Source organism: Peromyscus leucopus, chromosome 13 (genome assembly GCF_004664715.2).
Source record: "Peromyscus leucopus breed LL Stock chromosome 13, UCI_PerLeu_2.1, whole genome shotgun sequence".
NCBI classification, from domain to species: domain Eukaryota; kingdom Metazoa; phylum Chordata; class Mammalia; order Rodentia; family Cricetidae; genus Peromyscus; species Peromyscus leucopus.
Genome location: NC_051074.1, coordinates 22,799,386 through 22,818,770, shown reverse-complemented (window position 1 = coordinate 22,818,770; position 19,385 = coordinate 22,799,386). Strand labels below are relative to the sequence as shown.

The 19,385-nt window shown below is 44.0% G+C and overlaps 1 protein-coding gene across 1 annotated transcript in view; it reads left to right on the top strand.

Moving 5' to 3' along the window:
• Ptprm (protein tyrosine phosphatase receptor type M) overlaps positions 1-19,385 on the top strand; it is a 968,046-nt gene that overhangs the window by 693,371 nt on the left and 255,290 nt on the right. The window contains exon 15 of the mRNA XM_037210182.1: positions 17,257-17,389. Within this exon, the coding sequence (XP_037066077.1) occupies positions 17,257-17,389 (133 nt within the window). The remainder of the gene's footprint in view (positions 1-17,256; positions 17,390-19,385) is intronic.

Sequence of the window (19,385 nt, the reverse complement as noted above, 5' to 3'; positions counted from 1 at the left end):
AAGTTTATTGCAGTGGGTTCCTCAATAGTTTGAATGTTGTCATGTTGTCGCTGTTCTGACGAAGGGCCTCTTTATATAGACCAGGCTGACCTTGAATTCATGGGATCTACTTGCCTATCCCACGGGCTTGGATTAAAGGTGTGTGCCACCACACCTGCCCTGTTTTGAGCTGTTAATGATCATGAGTGGATAATGGAAGAAGGGAACATGCTGCCTGGAGTTGACCCCTAAATCTTGATTTCTGTATGATGCTGGGGTTGTTTTCAGTGTGAGAAACTTCAATCTGGTGTTTTGAAAAAAATGGAGTAAAAGTCAGAAGGCTGTGTCTCCTCTCTTGTTAGTAAAGTGGCTGAACTCTTCATTTGTACTGACCAACAATTGGAAATGGTCACTGTATTAGAACTATCATTGACCACTAAATTTTGTTAGATGCAACATCATGTAAATATGGGTGATCCAGGCCTTACACAGCCCCTGTACATTTCATATTAAATAGCAAAGGGTGGGATGATGTCCGGTCTTTGGCCACAGAGGCCATCATAGACTATGGGGCAGGATTTGATTGGTATTTCTGGGTTTTTTTACCAAGTTTGCCGGAGGATTTTGAGACTTCCTTTCTACCTAGAAAGAAAGTAATATGAGGGGACATTCTTCTTCATGTGACTTGGCTTTAATGGGGCTAGTGTCACAGTTGACTAAGTGCTCCTTTTTTTTCTTTTTTGTGTTGTGTTTGTCATTCTGCTTTGGCAGTTTCCTCTAAGACAGCACAGTTACAAGAACATGGAGAGAGGATGCCGGGGTGCTATGGGAGACTCGGTTCCTTTTGCCTTGACTCTGGGTAACTACTGAGTCAAATGTCAAGCATTTGCTTTTAGAAAGAGTGTGTTTTAAGAGATGTAGATCACACTGAAAACATTTTCTTTTTACATTTTTATTACATGAACTTAAGAATTTTTCTGTAAAATATCTTCAGTATAGAAAAGTTTAATTTTTCAAGTTGTTCCTCCTGTCAGCAGTGTGGTAAGAAAAAGCCACACCATATATTCAGTTGTCTTTCACTTGCTTGGTGCACAGAGTTTTCTGGCTTATGAAGCATGGGTTGAAAATCTGTGTCTTAAGAGGCGTTCCCTTCCTGTTAATATTAATCTGGTACATGGTGCTTCTCCACAAAGAATGTAGAAAGGGAATCTTTGAGTTCACAATAGCCACCTTTGGTTATATGAACAAAATAGCAGCATTTTACCTTGATAGAGTTAGAGTTAGGGTTAAGGTTATGTTGTCAATCAGGAGATATACGTCTATCTGATAATGGGATTAATGCTTCCTTCATAGCAAGACAAAATGAGCAAGAGTGGAGCATTCTCTGGATCTTGATTAAGGCTGAGTGACAATCTTCTGTCCCCAATGACTGACAGGTCTCATCCACACCTATCAACAGACACTGTTGTGTTAGTTTTACATTCATCCCTTTATTACTTAGGGGGAAAAAAGTATTGCTACAATTGAAAATCTAAAGTCTGCAGATTAACCCTGACATTTTTATGTCTAAGCATGAATTTCACTCAGGATTTATGGTCCAAGGGTTATGCTGATTAAATTTTGAGTTGACCTTGGCCTACCCCTAGCCTCTCTTGTCCATATATTTTAAGTGACTACAAAATAACTAGCATTTAGGAGAGTGCTTTGGGCTTGGTCCAATCTGTTTAATTTAATGAGGATGGAAAGTGAGTCAGAATTCCCTTCATCATCTTAAGATGGTAAAAATGGAGGGGATATGGCAAAATATGCAGGATGGATCTGGGATAATTGGGGTTCCTTTCCAAAGGGCTGTTATTTTAAAACTTCACCGAGCTTAGGAATGAATGGGGGAAGGGAGGCCTAGAGAGTGGGGAGGTAAAAGCCCAGGCCTTCTTGGTGAGGCCTCATTTGCTCAAAGCCAGTTCATTAAGCCGGGTCTGGTTTCACAAACCTGCAACCACGGTTCAGTTCCTTTGGGCTGAGGCCAGCGGATTTTTATGAGTTTGAGACCAGCCTGGACTTCTTCCTTTACCTGGAATATGCTCTAAGTGCAAAGAAAGGGGGAAGCGTGCCCTCCACCGTTGCACTATGCCACCTTGCCATCATCGATGATGGGAACTGTAAGGAGGAGGAGGGGATCCTCCTTTCCCTGAGGATCAGTGATAGGAGCTGATAGGAAGTAGAAATAGAAAACACTATTTTATTTATTTATTTATTTATTTATTTATTTATTTATTTATTTATTTATTTATTTTTGGTTTTTCGAGACAGGGTTTCTCTGTGTAGCTTTGTGCCTCTCCTGGAACTCACTTGGTAGCCCAGGCTGGCCTCGAACTCACAGAGATCCACCTGGCTCTGCCTCCCGAGTGCTGGGATTAAAGGCGTGCACCACCACCGCCTGGCTTGAAAACACTATTTTATTTCAAAGAAAATGTATTATGGAGTTCAAATGCAACGTCGTTCTTGTCTGAAAAATCTCAAACATCAGATTTCAAAAGCATGTCAAGTTTGCGGTGGGTCTCCATGGGCTCTTATCCTTTCCATCCCTCCTCGTGGGATATGTGAGGAAGACATGGAGGGCTATGGCCTCCATTCCACCAGCTTTTAGAGAAGTTCAGGTTCATAGGTGGAATCTGCACTACTTTCAAACACCCATGGCCCGTTTCCTGGGCGGATTTCAAATGTGTCAGATAGGCTTCTGCACCTAAAAATAGTGTCCTTGGTTTGGTATTTTTATCCGTTTGGTGGTGATATGCATCAAACTCAAGGTCCTGCCTCATACTTGGCAATTGCTCTAGCATAAATCCATGCCTAGCTCTAGGTTTGTTAGCTTTCATTTGGGGTGTTTCTTTTGTTTGTTTGTTGTTTTTGTTTGTTTGTGGATTCTTGAGACATGTCTCATGTAAGCCTAGGCTGCTGTGGAACTCGCTCTGTACCCAAGGATGACCTCCATCTCTGTCTTTCTGCCTGCATTGCCCAGGTGCTGGAATTGCATGGATAAGCCACTACAAGCAGCTTCGGCACATGAGTGTTTTGTTTTTAAGACTGAGCTCTTTATGTAGCTCAGGTTGGCCTTGAATTTATGAAGCATTCCTGGCTAGTCTCAAGCTTATGGATCCCCCTGCCTCCATCAGCCAGGTACTGGGGTTACCATGGCACACTGCCATGCCATGATCTTCTGGTTTTAATTGGATTGTTCACTCAGGAAGTCCATAGAGAACATAATTTAGGATTTTTGTTCTTGAGATAAATGGTAGTACATTTAAGTTCAGGCTCCTGTGTAAATCTCTTAATTTCTTAAAATACCATATTCTCACAGGGAAAGTGATATGCCTCATATGAAGTGTGCCATGTCTTGCCCCAACAGGGAGAGTACCATCTCTTACCTCACAGGGAGAGTGCCATGTCCTACCTCAACAGGGAGAAAGTACCATCTCTTTCCTAACAGGGAGAATGCCATCAATTACCTCACAGGGAGAGTGTCATATCTTACCTCACAGGGAAAGTGTCATCTCTTACCTCATTCAGGCTATAGAACAGTTAATACACAAAAATTTGAGCATGAAAGTGTCTCAGAGTAGGCAAGGTAGGTGGTCCTGTTTTGCCTTTGCTGCTGTTACTCTGTAAAACAGCCTTGCTGGCCTTGAGTCTTTCATGAGAATCAATCGAGACCATTGCCAGTCACACATACACCCTGTATCCCTTCAGAGGTGCTCAAAATTGAGCTTCTGAGAGATTGATCTCTTGATGGTGCATGCAGTATTATTTACATGGGCACTATGTAGGTTCTAGGGTCTTCGAATGCACGGGAGCAGGGGAGGAACATTATTCTGTTACACCCACTCAAGACACAGGAGAAAGCCACTTGATGAAGGTCAGATTACGAGTGCTTTCTTTGCCTGTGGTAGACAGCAGGCCCATGCTGGAGAGAAATCTAAACCTGAAAGCCAGGCAGGATAGGGTTTATAAACCCAAAACCCACAATAGAGACAAGCCTGGGGCAGAGGTTTTCCAAAGTTTCCATTCAGTTGTTTAAAACAAGTTTGTTTCATGTTACAAAACAGCGGGGGCTCAGGTGGAGCTGTATGAGAATGTTCAGCTCTTCAGGGTGTGGGTGCCTGGCTGGAGGGGCCGTTGGGTGAAGACAGTTGTCCTACCATATGTCAGGACCGTAAGGAGCCCCACGAAGACACTTCCCTTTTCCTGGCTTTGAGTAACAAACCACATCAGTATGGCCCAGCCTGTTATGTTGCTACTGACGATGATAGTGATGAAAACTATATATATATATATATATATATATATATATATATATAAAGTTCCTGTGTTTTCCAGTGCACTATTTTATTTGAAACAGTAATGGCCCAGAGCAGTGAATAATGCATTGGCATACTTTCCTTTGTTGACCTTGCCATTGAGATTACTTTGTCCTGTTGGTGTCCTGGGCTTAAATGGGGATCATATTTGTCTTTCAACCAAAGAAGACACTTGATTGTCAATCAATTCTATAGGGGAATTTTTCTGTATGTGTCTGGGATGAGAGGTTAGGGTGTGTGTGTGTGTGTGTGTGTGTGTGTGTGTGTGTGTGTGTGTGTGTTACATAGAGGTCAGAGGACATTATTTGAGGCAAGGTCTCTTTATTGTTGTTCCACTGTGTACATCAGGCTAGCCGAAACAAGAGTTTCTAGGGATGGTCCTATTTCCACCATTTATCTCCTCATGGGTTTCTGGAATTACTGATAATTGCAACTGGCATTTACACAGATTCTGGGGACTCAAACTTTGGTCCTCACGCTTATGCAGCAAGCATTGTTACCTCCTGAGTCACCTAAGTATGTACCGGATATACTTCACTAGACCCCATTAAAGGCAGCTTAGAGAATATCTCACTGCGTAACTTCTTCAAAGACTGCACAGGAAGCTGGGGAATCTAAAGCCATTTGTGAGGGACCAAGGAGCGTTGGGCAGGGATGGGTGCGGCCACCAACTTTCTTCACCACATTTGTATTTTTAGAGTGATCCATAACTACCTCTGAGACACAGTCTTTGAAAATAAGCCTGACACCTGCTTTGCACTTAACAAGTGGTATGTACCAACCTCGTCTGTCCGTATCTGATGAGCTTCAGAGTTCTAGTAAATATTCCAGAAACCCATCGCCAGAGCCATGGCATTGGTGTCTACTGTACCTCCTGGCATCGCTAATGATGTGGCTCTGTCCTGCAGCTGCTTACTGATGGTGGCATAGTTTATTCACATCGGAGCTCTTGTTCAAAGTGAGGCGGAATAGGAAGACAAGACAATTAAGAGATGGGAAAGGAAAAGAAGCCTCTTGTTCTTGAACTCAGAAACCTCAATACAGTTGACAAATCCAGAGTTCACTCTAGAAATCATGTGTCTGCTTCCAAAAACTGCCTCCAGCAAGAGTTTATCTGTGACAGCACCTTTTCTCTTTCCTAAATCTGAACAATACACCCCATGAAACTACCCTACAATTTCCTTTACCAAGGGAAATTCTTTAAGATTAAAAAAAAAAAGGGAAATGAGCTTATATATGTTTTTACTTAGTTTTTAAACTTTAACTTTTAAATTTTAATGTAGCCCCAAATTTCTCTAGTCCTGCCTTGCCCAGCAGTCCAGATGAATCTCTCTTACCCGTGGTCCCATAGCTTCTTATAAAATAATCAATTAATTACAAACTGTATGGCCTATGGCTTCAGCTTCTTGCTAGCTAGCTCTTACATCTTAAATTAACCCATTTCTATAAATCTATATGTTGTCATGTGGCCGAGGCATTACCAGTCGGCTGGCATCTTGTTGCTCCTTGAGTGGCAGGCCCTCATCTCTCCTAACCCCACCTTTCTTCTCTCTGTATCTCAGCTCGGGTTTTCCACCTGGCTGTAAGCTTTCTTGCCATAGGCCAAAACAGCTTTACTTATTATCCAGTGGGAGCCACACATATTCACAGCATACAGAAAGATGTCCCACAGCACTTTAATCTTCAACCTGCTCTACAAAACACATCCTTGAATGCAAAGTACCTTTAAATGTATTGAATTATGTATGCAGCAGTAGTAGATACCTAACTGCTGCTTTCTCTCTTGAGAGGGCCATACCCATGTCCCAGATGGGTACCGCCCTTTCTTCTGAGAGCGACTGTCTCTACATGCCAATGTGTAAATTATCTACACTGCCTCATAGCCCCTTAATAACTCCCTAACTTTGCTTCTTCCTGACTTGTCCTGAAATTCTGTTCCACAGAACACTCAGGAGTCCAACTTTACTTGAGTGATGATCTCTAAGGAGGGTGGGAACTCCTTGGACTGGGAGTGACAGAAAGTGATGGGCTGTGTCTCTGCTACCATTGCAAGAGATGTATTACATGCCAACTTTTCTCTGAGATTTTGTGTAAATGTTGTGATTTAGCTTTGTCTTTTTTACTTGGGATATTATGTAGAAGATAGATAGATAGATAGGTAGATAGATAGATAGATAGATAGATAGATAGATAGATAGATGATGGGTGGGTGGATGGATGGATAGATAGATAGATAGATAGATAGATAGATGATAGATATCTTTGAAAAAACTATGACACAAAATGATTTTATATGTATATGCATTCATGGATATGTACTTGTGTGTGGACATGCAAGCACATGTGTAGACATGTATGTACATGCATGTGGAGGCCAGAGGCAAATATGGATGTTTTCCTCCATTGCTCTCCAACTTATTCTTAGAACAGAATCTCTCACTGAACTCAGTTCAGCATTTTGGTGAGCCTGGCTGCCCAGTGAACTCCAGAGTTTACTCTTTCTCCCCACCCCCTAATGTTGGCATTTCAGACTTGCTGCCTTGCCTGGCTTTCCTTGTGGGTGCTGAGGATCTAAACTTAGGTCCTTAAGGTCATGGGCCAAGCAGTTACTGATTCTTCGGTCCTAAAAATTATCTTTTGACCTTTGGTGGGTTGCCCTTATCTGCCATGTAATTTCTTTGGATACTGTTGTGTGTGCATGCACAAAAGCTACACAGTTAAAGGCATGTCAAAGGCAGCCACCTGTGCCTTTAAGCTGGCGTGGGGCTTAATAAAGATGAAGTTCGTGTTTCACCTGTTTCTTCTAAGTGATGAAGAACTCTGAAAATAAAATGCTGTCATGGCAGGATGAGAGGCAGTAACCATTTTATTAAATGAAATTATTATTAATAGTTTGATCCATACGACCATTATCTTATCAAATGTCTCTCCACATTTTTCCTTAGCAGAGGACCCCAGGCCGTTGTAATTACAATGGAAATGATTTGGGGCTAGTTGAGATTTCTAAACCAAATTTCCTATATAAGCATGAAAAATGGCCTGTGCCCGCTTAATTGTTACAAGGATTGCCTTCCTAGGGCTTTATTCTTGACAGCAGCTCATTTCTTGTCTCTCTGTGCAGACCCAGTTAACTTGAGGGTCACTGACAGGCACACACTCCACTGCCGTGGGTGCTGCGGCTCTGTTTGGCACAGGTATTTCTGTCCACACTTTCTTTCTGTTAATCTCATTATACCGTTGACTAAAGTTGGGTAGTAATTTTCCTGCCAAGGGTCCTCATCTCTTCTTCTCTGGGCTGTCCCTCGGAGCCCATGTTCAGTCACTCTCCTCTCTTGCACATTGTCTCAGGATCTATGGAAGGCCTCTGAGGTGGAGCGTGTGCCCCTTCCTCATTAGCTCCTTTCTCAGTCTTGAGAAGCTGTGGAGCAGAGGGCAGAAAACAGGACCGCCTGTGCTGGTTACTTCTTTTTCCTCCTTCCTGTTTCCTTCCTGCCCGTTGCCCAATGTCTGGGGCTTTAATAGAAAGAAGGAACAGTTATGCTCGAAAAAGATGGCAGATAGAGGGACAGGAAATTAGAGTGAGCGTGACTGTGACAGAGCTTTGACTCTACAGATGTGGCCTTACATGCATACTGCATACATGACATGATGTGGGGCTGGTCACTTCAAGGGAACACAGACAAATTGAACCAGTTTTGCCCTAAAGAACATATAGCTTAGCACAGAATGAAGAGAACTCACCAGAATCACTGACCTCAGGTGGAAAGTGGTAAGTCTTACGCACGTGCTCTCAGAGTCTGGAGAATGCACATTTGCTATGTGGTCAGAAGTCACGGGTCGTGCTGGAATTATGTGGGTGTGAGTGTAGAGGAGAGTTGGACTACAGAGAGGGGCTGAGGAAAGCTTCCTGGAGATGGAACAGGGGCCAGGAAGGGGAACCTGCTTGGGGGCGGGGGGGGGGGAGTCTAACATCTCCATTTCTGAGTCCAAGAGCGGTGGATGGCAAGTGAGCAAGGAATAAAGTTTAAAAAGAGGTGTGGGAAGTAGTTCAAATGGCCTTGACTGCCATCTGAAATATGCCTTGGAAACCTCTCATATTTGTGGTTTCAGTTTCAGTAAAGAGTGACCCAATTTGGGTTATTATTCAGGACGTCGGTATGGCTGCAGCACATCATAAAAATAATTAGATAAAATGTATATTTGGAAGGCAAAGGTTCAGAACTGGAGGTAAAGCAGGGGCCTAGGTGGAGGAACGTAGCAGTGATGAGAAAGGACGTGGCATCATTTGGCATTCTGGAAGTTGGCAGGCTTATCTATGTGTCAGGGGCCTCTTCTTCAGTCTGGGGCCAGAATAAGTCTCTTTCGTATTGATCCCACCTCTGTGAGGTGAGGGCCAAATGTTTTTTCTGTATGGCCAAGGTTCATTGACTTGCTCTGACTTTGAGTACCTGTTGCATTCTGGACACAGCATGTGAAAATCCCCTCTCAGGTTTCCCCTGTAAGACTTCCTTTCATGCCTGTATATTCAGTAGTATTTTCCTGGACATGGGTGGAGCTCGGTGATAGAGTGCTTCTACAGTATGAACACAGTCCTACACTCTCTGTGCTCGGTACACCTTTCAAGGGTCACATGTGTGTAGCTCTTGGGGCATGGAGAAGACGCTTCCCATCCCAACCTGCAGATTCTTTGTGCATTTTGAGGCCCTCGGAGTGTTGATACTTCTAGCAAGCATGTTTAATTTATTGAATGTACTGGCTTTCAAAAGAATTAGTGTTTGAATGGGTGTGATATGGGGTGGGGTGTGTGTGTGTGTGTGTGTGTGTGTGTGTGTGTGTGTGTCTTTGTTTATGTCTGTGTGTGTATCTGTATGTGTTGTCTGTGTTTGTGTGTGTATGATGTGTGTTGTGTATGTGTTGGCGTATTATGGAGATCGGAGGCCAACTTCAGGAGTTGGTTCTCTCCTGCCATGTGGGTCCCAGGGATCAAACTCAGGTCATCAGTTTAGGTGGCAAATGCCTTTACCCACTGAGTTACCTCATTGACCCTAAATATATTTATTTTTGATAGAGTAATAAGAAATTTCAGAAGCAGAAAGGACTTGGGATGGGAGAGTTGTAAACAATACTGTGTGTAGGAAGCATTTATATTCTTCCTGCCACAAAAATCATTTTTAAGGGCTGAACATAGGCTAGACCGTGACCCAGAAGCATAAGCTCTGACAGAAAACGTGACTGACAACAGATGGTGATTTGAATACCTTCAGAATTTAGCTCGGTGTCTTGGGATCCCCCCACACCACACTCTTAACTAACTCATCCTCCAAAAAGCCTGAAGCAGCCGCTTAGATCCCTGTTATTGATTATGTACTTTATATGAAAGGTGCGCACGGCTGATGACTTCGTATTGACAAGTTGATTCCTCGTTTTATGACTCGATCGTGATTCAAGAAATTCAAACGGGAAGAAGAAAGTATTTCATCAGAATAGTAATAGTGTTAATAATTCTCTCAGAACTTTTAGAGTCCAGCTAGTGAGTGCAGAGTCTTTGATAAATCGTCTTCTCCACGGGGTGTCAGCCACATCAATAAAGGGGAGCAATAGCTGCCATGAAATTAGAGCCAAAACAAGAGAGAGAGAGAGGAGATTAATTTGAGGGGAAGATGTACCTTTCAAACAACAGAGTATCTCAGCTGTGCATGAAGAACTACATATGCAATCATTACTTGGAAGTTGTGCACGCTCTGTTCGCCCTACAGCGGAATCAGGGGGCAGAGGGAAAGCTATAAATTCAAAAGCATAATCAGGTTACCCAGAGTGTGAGCACAGGTTATTCTCTGAGTCGTAATTGACTATTCCTAGGAAGAAAGACAATACTATGTAATTTAGATGAAAAATCTTCGGGTTGTCTTGCCATTACATATAATATTAAGGTACAACTAAAAACAAAGTAAATAAGACTGCAAAGAACTGTAATACTCTGAGCAACGAGACATGGAAGATTGGTCTCACAACACTCTTTTAAGCCTGGATGTTCCTCTTTTTAAGGAAGAGAACAGAAAAACCTGTACAAAGGGTCAAGAGGAAAAAGGCAAAAATTCGATGATGACTTCCACGTAGTCAGAAAAATGCTAGTATGAAGTGATTGAGACTAAGTCAGTTGACATTTAGACTTTTCTTTTTAACCATCGCTCCTCCAAACATTTGGAGGGCAGGATGTGTTCTCAGATGGTAGAGAAGGCAGAGTACTTCCGTAGTACACCACAAGGCCCTGGGTTTGAGCTCCAGATCTGTACAATCCCTGTGTAGTGCTGCGTGCCTGTGGAGGCAAGAGAACCTCAAGTTCAGGGTCATCCTGGACCACAAAAGGAGCCCAGGCAGCCTGGGATTCTAGTGCTTCAACAAGAGACATTCCCACCTCCGTTCCCCTCGTGTGCCCTTTGTTCCGGTTTCTTCCCTGCCACCCCCGGGGACCTGAAACCAAGAGGGGAGATTAGGGTACTGGTTTGCACTGGATACCCATGAGCGTGCTGTGACAGTCCTCAAGTGTTGCCTGGGTTGAGTTCAAATGCTGAACCTGGACACTCTTGTCCCCCTGGATTAGCAGCACCAACCCCTCTCCCCCAAGGAAGACTCAAGCCAGGAGACTCAGCACCCCCCTGTTGGCAGTCAGGTGACTTGAGCACCCCCTGCTGGCAGTCATATGTATCCCTTCAGTTCCTGCCCTGCTTTGGTTTGAACATTGGGGATCCCTGTCTGCTGTAATGATAGCCTTCCTTTTCAGCATGCTCTCTAATCTCCTTCCTTTCCCTTCTTGGTGGAACTGGTGGGTTCCTACCTGGTTATTCTCAAGGCCATTTCCGTCATTCTCTGTGGTTTGGTGTTTGTTTTCTCTAACTTACAATGCTCTACCGTGGGCAATGCCTATGACAGCACAAAGCCTCGCCTCCAAGGCTCTCCTAGACTGTTGCCAACCCTGCCTGGGCTCCAAAAGCAAAGCTCTTCTGTACTCACAAAGCCTTCTCTGCCTGACACCCTGGTACACGCTGTCTGCCTGTCTGGACATCTGTCAGGCCACTCACTGCTGCTTCTGGCATGGAGCCTTTCCGACTCGGTTCCCTGCACTGCACCAAGTAGGTTCTGGAGCTCGTGGGCGTTTACCACGGTTTCCTGTGTTGTTGACAGTGACCAGGTCTCTGTCATGAGGGCATGAGGACTCAGTGATCTGCCTCCTCTAATTCCTCTTAGTCACAGGACCTGGTGCAGAAGAGGGACTTACTAGAGAGGCATTGATGTGAACCCTGGGTCCCAGGAACAAACGTGTATTCTGCTGCCCTGTGGCTGTTGTACGTAGGTGATGTGGGACATCCAGGAAAGGCATCTGCACTTCCAGGGGTGACCAGTCATCCCTCTGCCACCTTGGAAAATAGCTCCAAATGTCCATTCCACTCTGCGTTTCACTCCTCCTCTTCCTTCACTCTGGTTGTGAGGTGGGAAGAAATCCTCCAGCTTCATGTACTTTGGGGTAAGTCACAGCCCAAGCCGCCATCTTTCCCCCGTCTTCTCCTCTCCCCAGATGTCACCGCTGTCAGCATCAGGGCTAGCTCCACCCCACACCCCCTTCCACCGCTTTCCTTCCTACCACTACCCCTTGCCCTCCTTAGTCACCTGCCCGGTTCTCTGCCATTGCTCTCAGGGCTCGGCTCTCACCTTTGGCCACCTGCAAAGCCTGTGCCGCAGTGGCCTCCAGCCTCTTCCATGGACCCTACCTGTCCCACGCTCTTGCTGCCTTTTCTCCCACCTCCGACTAACCTTCTTACCTCATCTCCTTCCCAACCCCTCTGGCTGCTTTCCTCACAGGCAATCAAGCCATTAGTGGAGACCATTTCAGTGTTACACTCCAAGACCTCTTCCACATCTGCCAGCCATCGTAACAGCTGCTGCTCCTCCTGCTCCTCAGGACACAGTGACTGCTTCCTGGCCTGGGCCAGCCCCACCTTCTGGATACTTACCCTGACCTTTGACTCTTCTAAGACATCAGCCCTGCGGGCATTTCTTTCTCCCCCCCCCCTCCCCCGCCCCCTCCTCCCTGACTTTTGCTTCTGTTTATCATTAGCATTTGGCCTCAGGGATGCTATCAGCTTCCCCATCTTTAATGCATGAGAGACAACATCTCACAGTCCCCACATCTCTCACTGAGCAGGCTGCAGAGACTTTCCCTCTTAACCTTTGCTCACCTTGATGACCTTCTTCTGGCTGATTTCTCTCCACACTACCCTGACAGACTCACCTCTGTCTTCATCTTCTCAGTGTCCCTGAGTAGACTTGTGACTTTCCACACTGTCATTTTTATGGCATTTCCTAAGTTGGTGTCTCATACCCAGAGATCTCACCTGTCCCAACTGCCACTTGGTCTCTCCTTTGGATGTCATTAGCGCGGCATCCTAAGGAGTCTACAACTAAGCTCCTGCTGTCCCTGTCTGAGCCTACTTCACCCACACTGTCAATTTGAGTCAATGACACCTTCAGGTCTTCTGTAATGACTTCCAGAAACCTGAGTGTTGGTTGTCCCGGCCTACTGAAGTTCATTGGCAAATACCTATGACCGCCCTGGAAGTATATGAAGTTGAACGAAGCATCACCACCTCTACTACTCCCATCATAGAATCAGTCTGGGTTGTTGTGATAACCTTGCTCTTGATGTCCCCGTTTCCACTGTGGATGCCTTACAGCCTTCTCTGCAGCCAAGATAGGGCTGTTACATATAAACCCGATTGTATCTCCTCCACTCAGAATCCTGCTGTGGGCCCCATCTGAAGCAGAATTCTCCCTGCTCTTTGGTGAAGTGACCCCCACCCACCAGTGCCCTGGGCCATTTTCCCGGTTTGCTACACTCCATTCCTACCCAGTGATGCAGTCTCACCTTAAGTGAGGTCAGGAGGGTCAGGCCATGCCTCGCTCTCCTTCCTCCTGCTAGTCTCTCCAATGGATGCTATTGTCTTAGTAATTTCTTCTTAGCTCTCACTGCTTGGCCATCACCCCACCAGGCCTAGCACCAAGAAATGTGTGGCCCACAGACCTTGTTCAAATACTTTTCTATATTTGCACAATGGAGTATAAATTCTGAGCTCCTTTTTTTTTTTTTTTTGTCCATATGCTCACTGCTATGTTCCTAATATATAAGAAATGTAGCAAAGTGTCAGGAAACCACTCATTAAATAAATGAAGAATATTGGTGATGTTTTCTTCTGTGTTCACAGTTGCCCTGGCAGTAATCAGCTAAAGATTCCTTGTGGTGTCGTTATACCAGGCTATCCCCCCTCAGCTTTCCCAAGCCTGGCAAAGGGAAGCCATTCCAAGTGCTTTGGACAGGGTGGTCAGGAGCTCAGGTCATCAGCATTGGCCTTCATGGCCTCCTGGAAAAACCCATACAGCCAGTTCAGTAGTCAAAATTGGGTCCAGACCTAAAGCCAGTGGCTGAGCACATCATGTTCTTGGTCTGGCATGCTGCTGTGATTTAATTTAACATTAAGCACCAGGCCAAAACTCTGTTTTCTGCCAATTTGAAACTAATCAGATGCTGTACTGAACAGACATTCCCTGGCTTTTGAGTTTCTCTTTTTCTTCCTATTAGACATTGTATCAGAGACCTTTAATGATGGTGTTTAGATGCACTTTTCTGTTTTCATCAATAAAAATAGTCAATGCCATTACATTCATAGATGTAGGGTGTCTTAGTCACTGTGCTATTGCTGTGAAGAGACACCATGACCAAGGCAACTCTTAGAAGAGAAATCATTTAATTGGGGACTGACTTACAGTTTCAGAGCTTTAGTCCATTGTCATCATGGCTTGGAGCCCGGCAATATGCAAGCAAGTGCTGGAGCCATAGTTGAGAACTATGTCATGATCCATAGGCCAAGAAAGAAGAGACTGGATGCAGCGTGGTCTTTTGAAACCTCAAAGCCCCACCCCCAGTGACACACCTCCTCCAACAAGACCACACCTCCTAATCCTTCTAATCCTATCAAAGAATTCCACTTCCCTGATGACTAAGAGGGATCCAATATATGAGCCTGTGAGGACTATTTTTATTCAAACCCACATAGGGTAAAAAGGAAATGGGAACAGCCCAATGTGATTGACCTAATCCTGTGTTTCCAAATAAATCAGAGAGGGAAGAAGACCACCCACTCTAAGGGGAACCCACACAGACTCTGGTTCCTGGAAGGGCACAGGGGCCTCATACCATGTAATGACGGCAGGACTTGCCTGTTCTGAGAGGCAGCCCAGCATCATGGATACCCCCTCATCAGGCTGTTGGAAGCTAGTACCCACCTAATCTTGACTTGGTGTTTAAGTTTTTCTGCTTCTCCTAGAAGCCCACAAACAAGCACCTGTGTTAGCCAGGTGGGTGGTCCCAGGCAGACCTCCACGTCCTTAGGGGTCGTTCTTCTGCTTCACATGATAGCAACCGTGATCAATGTTGCTACAAGGCCACTCAGGGCTCCAGAACATTTCATTTTCTTGACCTGCAAGGAGCCCTAAGGAGGGGGGGATGTTGAGCTTCTGCTGGGTTGCATAGCAATGTCCTTTTGTGCTTCCCTAAAAGGACAAAGGCTGGGTGAGCAGCAATCTTTGTCCTGGAAAGGAATACCCATTCAAAGCTGCATCACAGCCAGGTAATGCTCAAGGAAAAATACCTGGTTACTTGGTTGGCAGAAGCAAGCCCATACCTTTTAGTGGCCCTCTCTTTTCTTAGAACTTACAATGTGTGAGTCCAGATCGTCTTATTTTTTTTTTTAATGTGAGAATTTTTTAAACTGAAATAATTTTTTTCTAAATTCTTTTTCAATTGGTGTATTTACTATTGACACCTCCCCCCCCAAAAAAAACACCTTAAAATCATTTTGCTCTATTGAAAATATATTTGGAGAACTAGTAACCACTAGCTAGCAAAATAAATAAAAATGGCTGCCAGCATTCCAACATTTGAAAGAAAAACAAAAGGCTATTTTGCAAATTACACATTTAAAATTGGAATTCAATAAAAATAGAAATGGTTGGACCTCCATTTCTGAATTTGCAGGTTACGTTTTGCATTCATAAAGTTTTTATCCTCTTATCATGTATGCATTTTTCCATGGATATTTTTTTCCAAAACAATATATTTAATGTAACAGTTTCTTCTGCATCAGCCACCTGGTGCTCTGCTCCCCCCTCCCCACTGTCCCCAGGTCTAAGGCAGTGAGTGTTCTTCAGATGTAATTACTATGAAATAATTATCATTAATACTTAACATTTCACTAGACAGCAGGTTTGAGGGCTACCCATCAAAGAAAAAATAAAAGGATTTTCTGTCCTTTTGACATTGTCAAAAATAAAATTAATAATAATAATAATAATAATAATAATAATAAATACTCATCGGAAGTTGCTCCTGAAAGCTTTTACTTACCGTGTGCATCGTTATCAATAATGAAGGAAAGTGCATGGCTAGAAGGCTCCTTTTTATTAAAAGCCAGTAACTGAAGCTGGCCCTAAGAGGCAGTAGACAGGACATCTGGGATGGTCATACTCCCTTTGTAGGGGAAAAGCATATGAGGGTGGCCTGGGGTCTTCCATCTCTTGTCTCTCCTCTAATCTACACCCAGCTTCACCAGGTCAGGTTACAGCCGTGTTCTCTCGAATGAAAATTGTAATATGAGTGTAGTTGGAGAGAAATAGGGTCGGTATGCTTCCAAAGGAGCGAGGAAACCCGGCAGCTGTGGCTCACCTCACCCGTTCCCCACAAAGATGCCTGCTAAGCTGTGCTTGTGGGCACAGAGGCAGGACCAGTGCAGTTTTTCAAGCACAGAGGGACACGTTGGTGGAAAACACACTGGAAAGGGAGAAAGAGCAGGCACAGACTCTCACTCTTCATTACATTTTGACCAACGAAAAGGAAAAAGATCCTAGGATGAGAAGTTTGCACATAACATTGCTTCATTTAGGAAGGGTGGTAACCGTGTTATTCCGAACACCAAAGGCCGTCACATCCTGATGAGGCCAGGAGAAACCTCTTTTAAAAAGTAGATGCTGTTGAATGAATTGGACATTACACTCCTAATATTCTTGGTCCTGAACTCATTTAGCAGAGGAAATGGATATTTCATCAACATAGATTTGACATTCCATCACATTATACCAGCAGCGGGACAAACGGTGTCTTGGAAACAGGCACACAAGCGAGCCGAGACGTGGCCACCACTCTGAGGCCCTGGTTATCTCATTTAAACAGATATGAACCATGGGTGCCGGTGGCGTGATCGCCAGCTGCTGCCCACTTTGTGAATTAATTGCTTAGAAGGATCCTTTTGGTTCCCAGATGTGACCTAGATTCAGATTGCCAAAGGCGGGAGGTCTCTATTGTGTTTAAAAAAAAAAAAAAAAAAAACAATGGCTGGTGAAAAAAAAAAAAAGCATGGTAAATGAGCTTATCTCACTTTTCCAGGTGTTTGGGCTAATATGTGATGGAATTGTTGCTTCATTTATGAAAAATAATTGAGGAAAATGCTCCAGCAAATCAAATTTGGATAAAGGCTTAGGGATAGCTCATGTGCTGTTAGCAAGTTTTTAAATGGAAAGAAGAATGAACGGGAGCTAACATAGATAATAAAAATATTTAAAAGTGCGTTTGAGAAGTCTCTTAGAAAAGGGTCAGACGTGGGTGTGCTGTGGAGAGTGAATGCTGAACAACAAGAGCAATTACAATGCTTTCAGCACCTAGGAAAGCTGCTTAAAAAAAAAAAAAGAAAGAAAGAAATCAAAGCCTGTCGGTCTGCTGGCTCTGATAAGTTGTATTATTCTGTTAAATGCAGGGGGAGAAATTTAAATGTAATGTCTTTATTCTGTCTTACCCACTTGCTCTCCTTTTCATCTCCAGGGGCCGTTACCCCAAAGCCAGTCCCCGAACCTGAGAAACAAACAGACCACACAGTTAAAATCGCCGGAGTGATTGCAGGCATCTTGCTCTTCGTTATCATATTTCTGGGAGTTGTGCTGGTCATGAAGAAAAGGTGAGCTTGTAGCTGGGTGCCCAGTGTGGAGCTGTTTGTCACTGTTTGCCAGGTCACTTTGGGGGTATGATAAGATCCAGTTGCTGGGTAGACCATGGTGGCCAAGACACAGCTGAGACTGTGATTGTGAACATTTTTAATCACGTAGTATTTGCAGTTAGGGGGGCAGAAATTTAGAGTAAATGCTTGGAGATTTTGTGAATATGAAAAGCATATCATGCCAAAAAGAAATATAAGAACTTTATTTCTTCCCATGGGATAATATAAAAGCTATGTGAAATTGTTTTATCCCCTGACAAGTGTTTGGTCCTAATGTCTGACTTCTTGTACTTGATGCTCCCAAGCATGTGAGGAGGAAGATTTCCCTCCATTATAATGAAAACTATGAGGATGAATTCCCTGAGCCAGTGTATCATGCTGGAGCAGCTAATCAGTACTGTACCCCACGAGAAAACAATCTCAAAGATCAGACCCCAAAGTTAAAAAAAAAAACCAAAACAAACAAAAAACCAAAACAGGGCATCCACATGTGAAGGACTAAGTCATTAGAGCCAGTTCAGAGTTATGATACGGTTCTGTCTGGCTAAGGGATCATTCATTGGTGGAAGAGATGAGGAAATCTGACTATGGTAAGTGATTCTTTTCTTCCCTAGTTGGAAAATATTCGGTGTCTGCCTTTGTGCGAGCAAGTTTTTAAAAACCCAACTTAATAATAAAGTCGTCAATTTATATAAAATGACAAACGAAAATATAGATGGCCGGAAGCAGTGGGATAAATGGTCCCGAGCAGAGGAAGTGCAGGAGGCATGCTGCTTCCCTCTGTGGTTAGGAGCAGTTGCAGCCATAGATTGGGGGGTGTGGTCATGGACAGAGGAGGTGAAGCAGGCAAGCTGGCCAGAGTCAGATCCTGAAGGTTATGCGGCCGTGGAAGGAGGCTGGACTCCATCATGAAGTCTAGCTGACGGTGGTATTAACGAAGTTTTGTGTTCAGATGTGAGTGTGGCAAGGAGGAAAGCTCTTGTATGGAGACTGATTGAATGGAGAGGGGGTAACAGGAGATGCATTTTCAATTTGGAGGGAGAAGGAAAAGTCTAGAAGAAGCCTAGTTCTTGCAGCAAGGCAGTGGTGATGACGACACCGTTCACCTGAATGTGGAGCAGAGAAGGACTAGAAGACACCTGATAGAAGAAAGGAGAGTTCAGTTCAGGACACTTGGAGTTCAGGATTCTGTAACATGGATATTCCCCCTGGGTGTACATCCCTGGTGCATGGATGTGCCTTATGGACTAGAAATAGTCATTCTGACTCTAGAGCCCTTCAGTGTGAGCTTGTAGAGTCCAAGGAACATCTCAAGGGAAAATAAGCCTTGTGTTTGAGCAATATATAAGTGAGTTCACATCCAAGCACGTGAACCCAGCCAACGTCGTCTTGCTTTTTCCATGTGTCCTTTGTCCCTTGTCCTATGTCCTTTGTCCTACCCTTCCCTTTCCTACCTCATTGTTCTCTTCATTTTTTAAATTCTTTTGTTTGCTTGTTTTGTTTTGTGAAACGGGGTTTCACTCTATAGCCCCAGCTGGCCTTGGACTCAAGATCTTACATCCACCCCTTGGGTTCTGGGGTTGCAGGCATGGGCTGCCTACCACGCTTACCATTATTTGCTTTGGGTCTTCATTTCTCTTTCTTCTTCCCCACATTTCATGCTATTTTTATTTTGGTGTATCTCTCTTTTTCTTGTCCCTCATCACTTATATTTTTTTTTCCTGGATGATCTTTGCTTACTCCTCACCTCAACATTTATGTAGGTATCTATGTGGGGACATCAGTGGTTTTTGTATTGTTTTTAACATGTACCAAGGAAAATCTCAAGTAACAATTGGTACTTTATGCCTAATTATTCAAACTGAAGATTTCTGAGACTTAGTTTAAATTCTTAGACTATATTGGAGCTTCGTGTCATCCAGCAAGCTCTCTGTGAGGAACAGCTTGAAATGTAGTA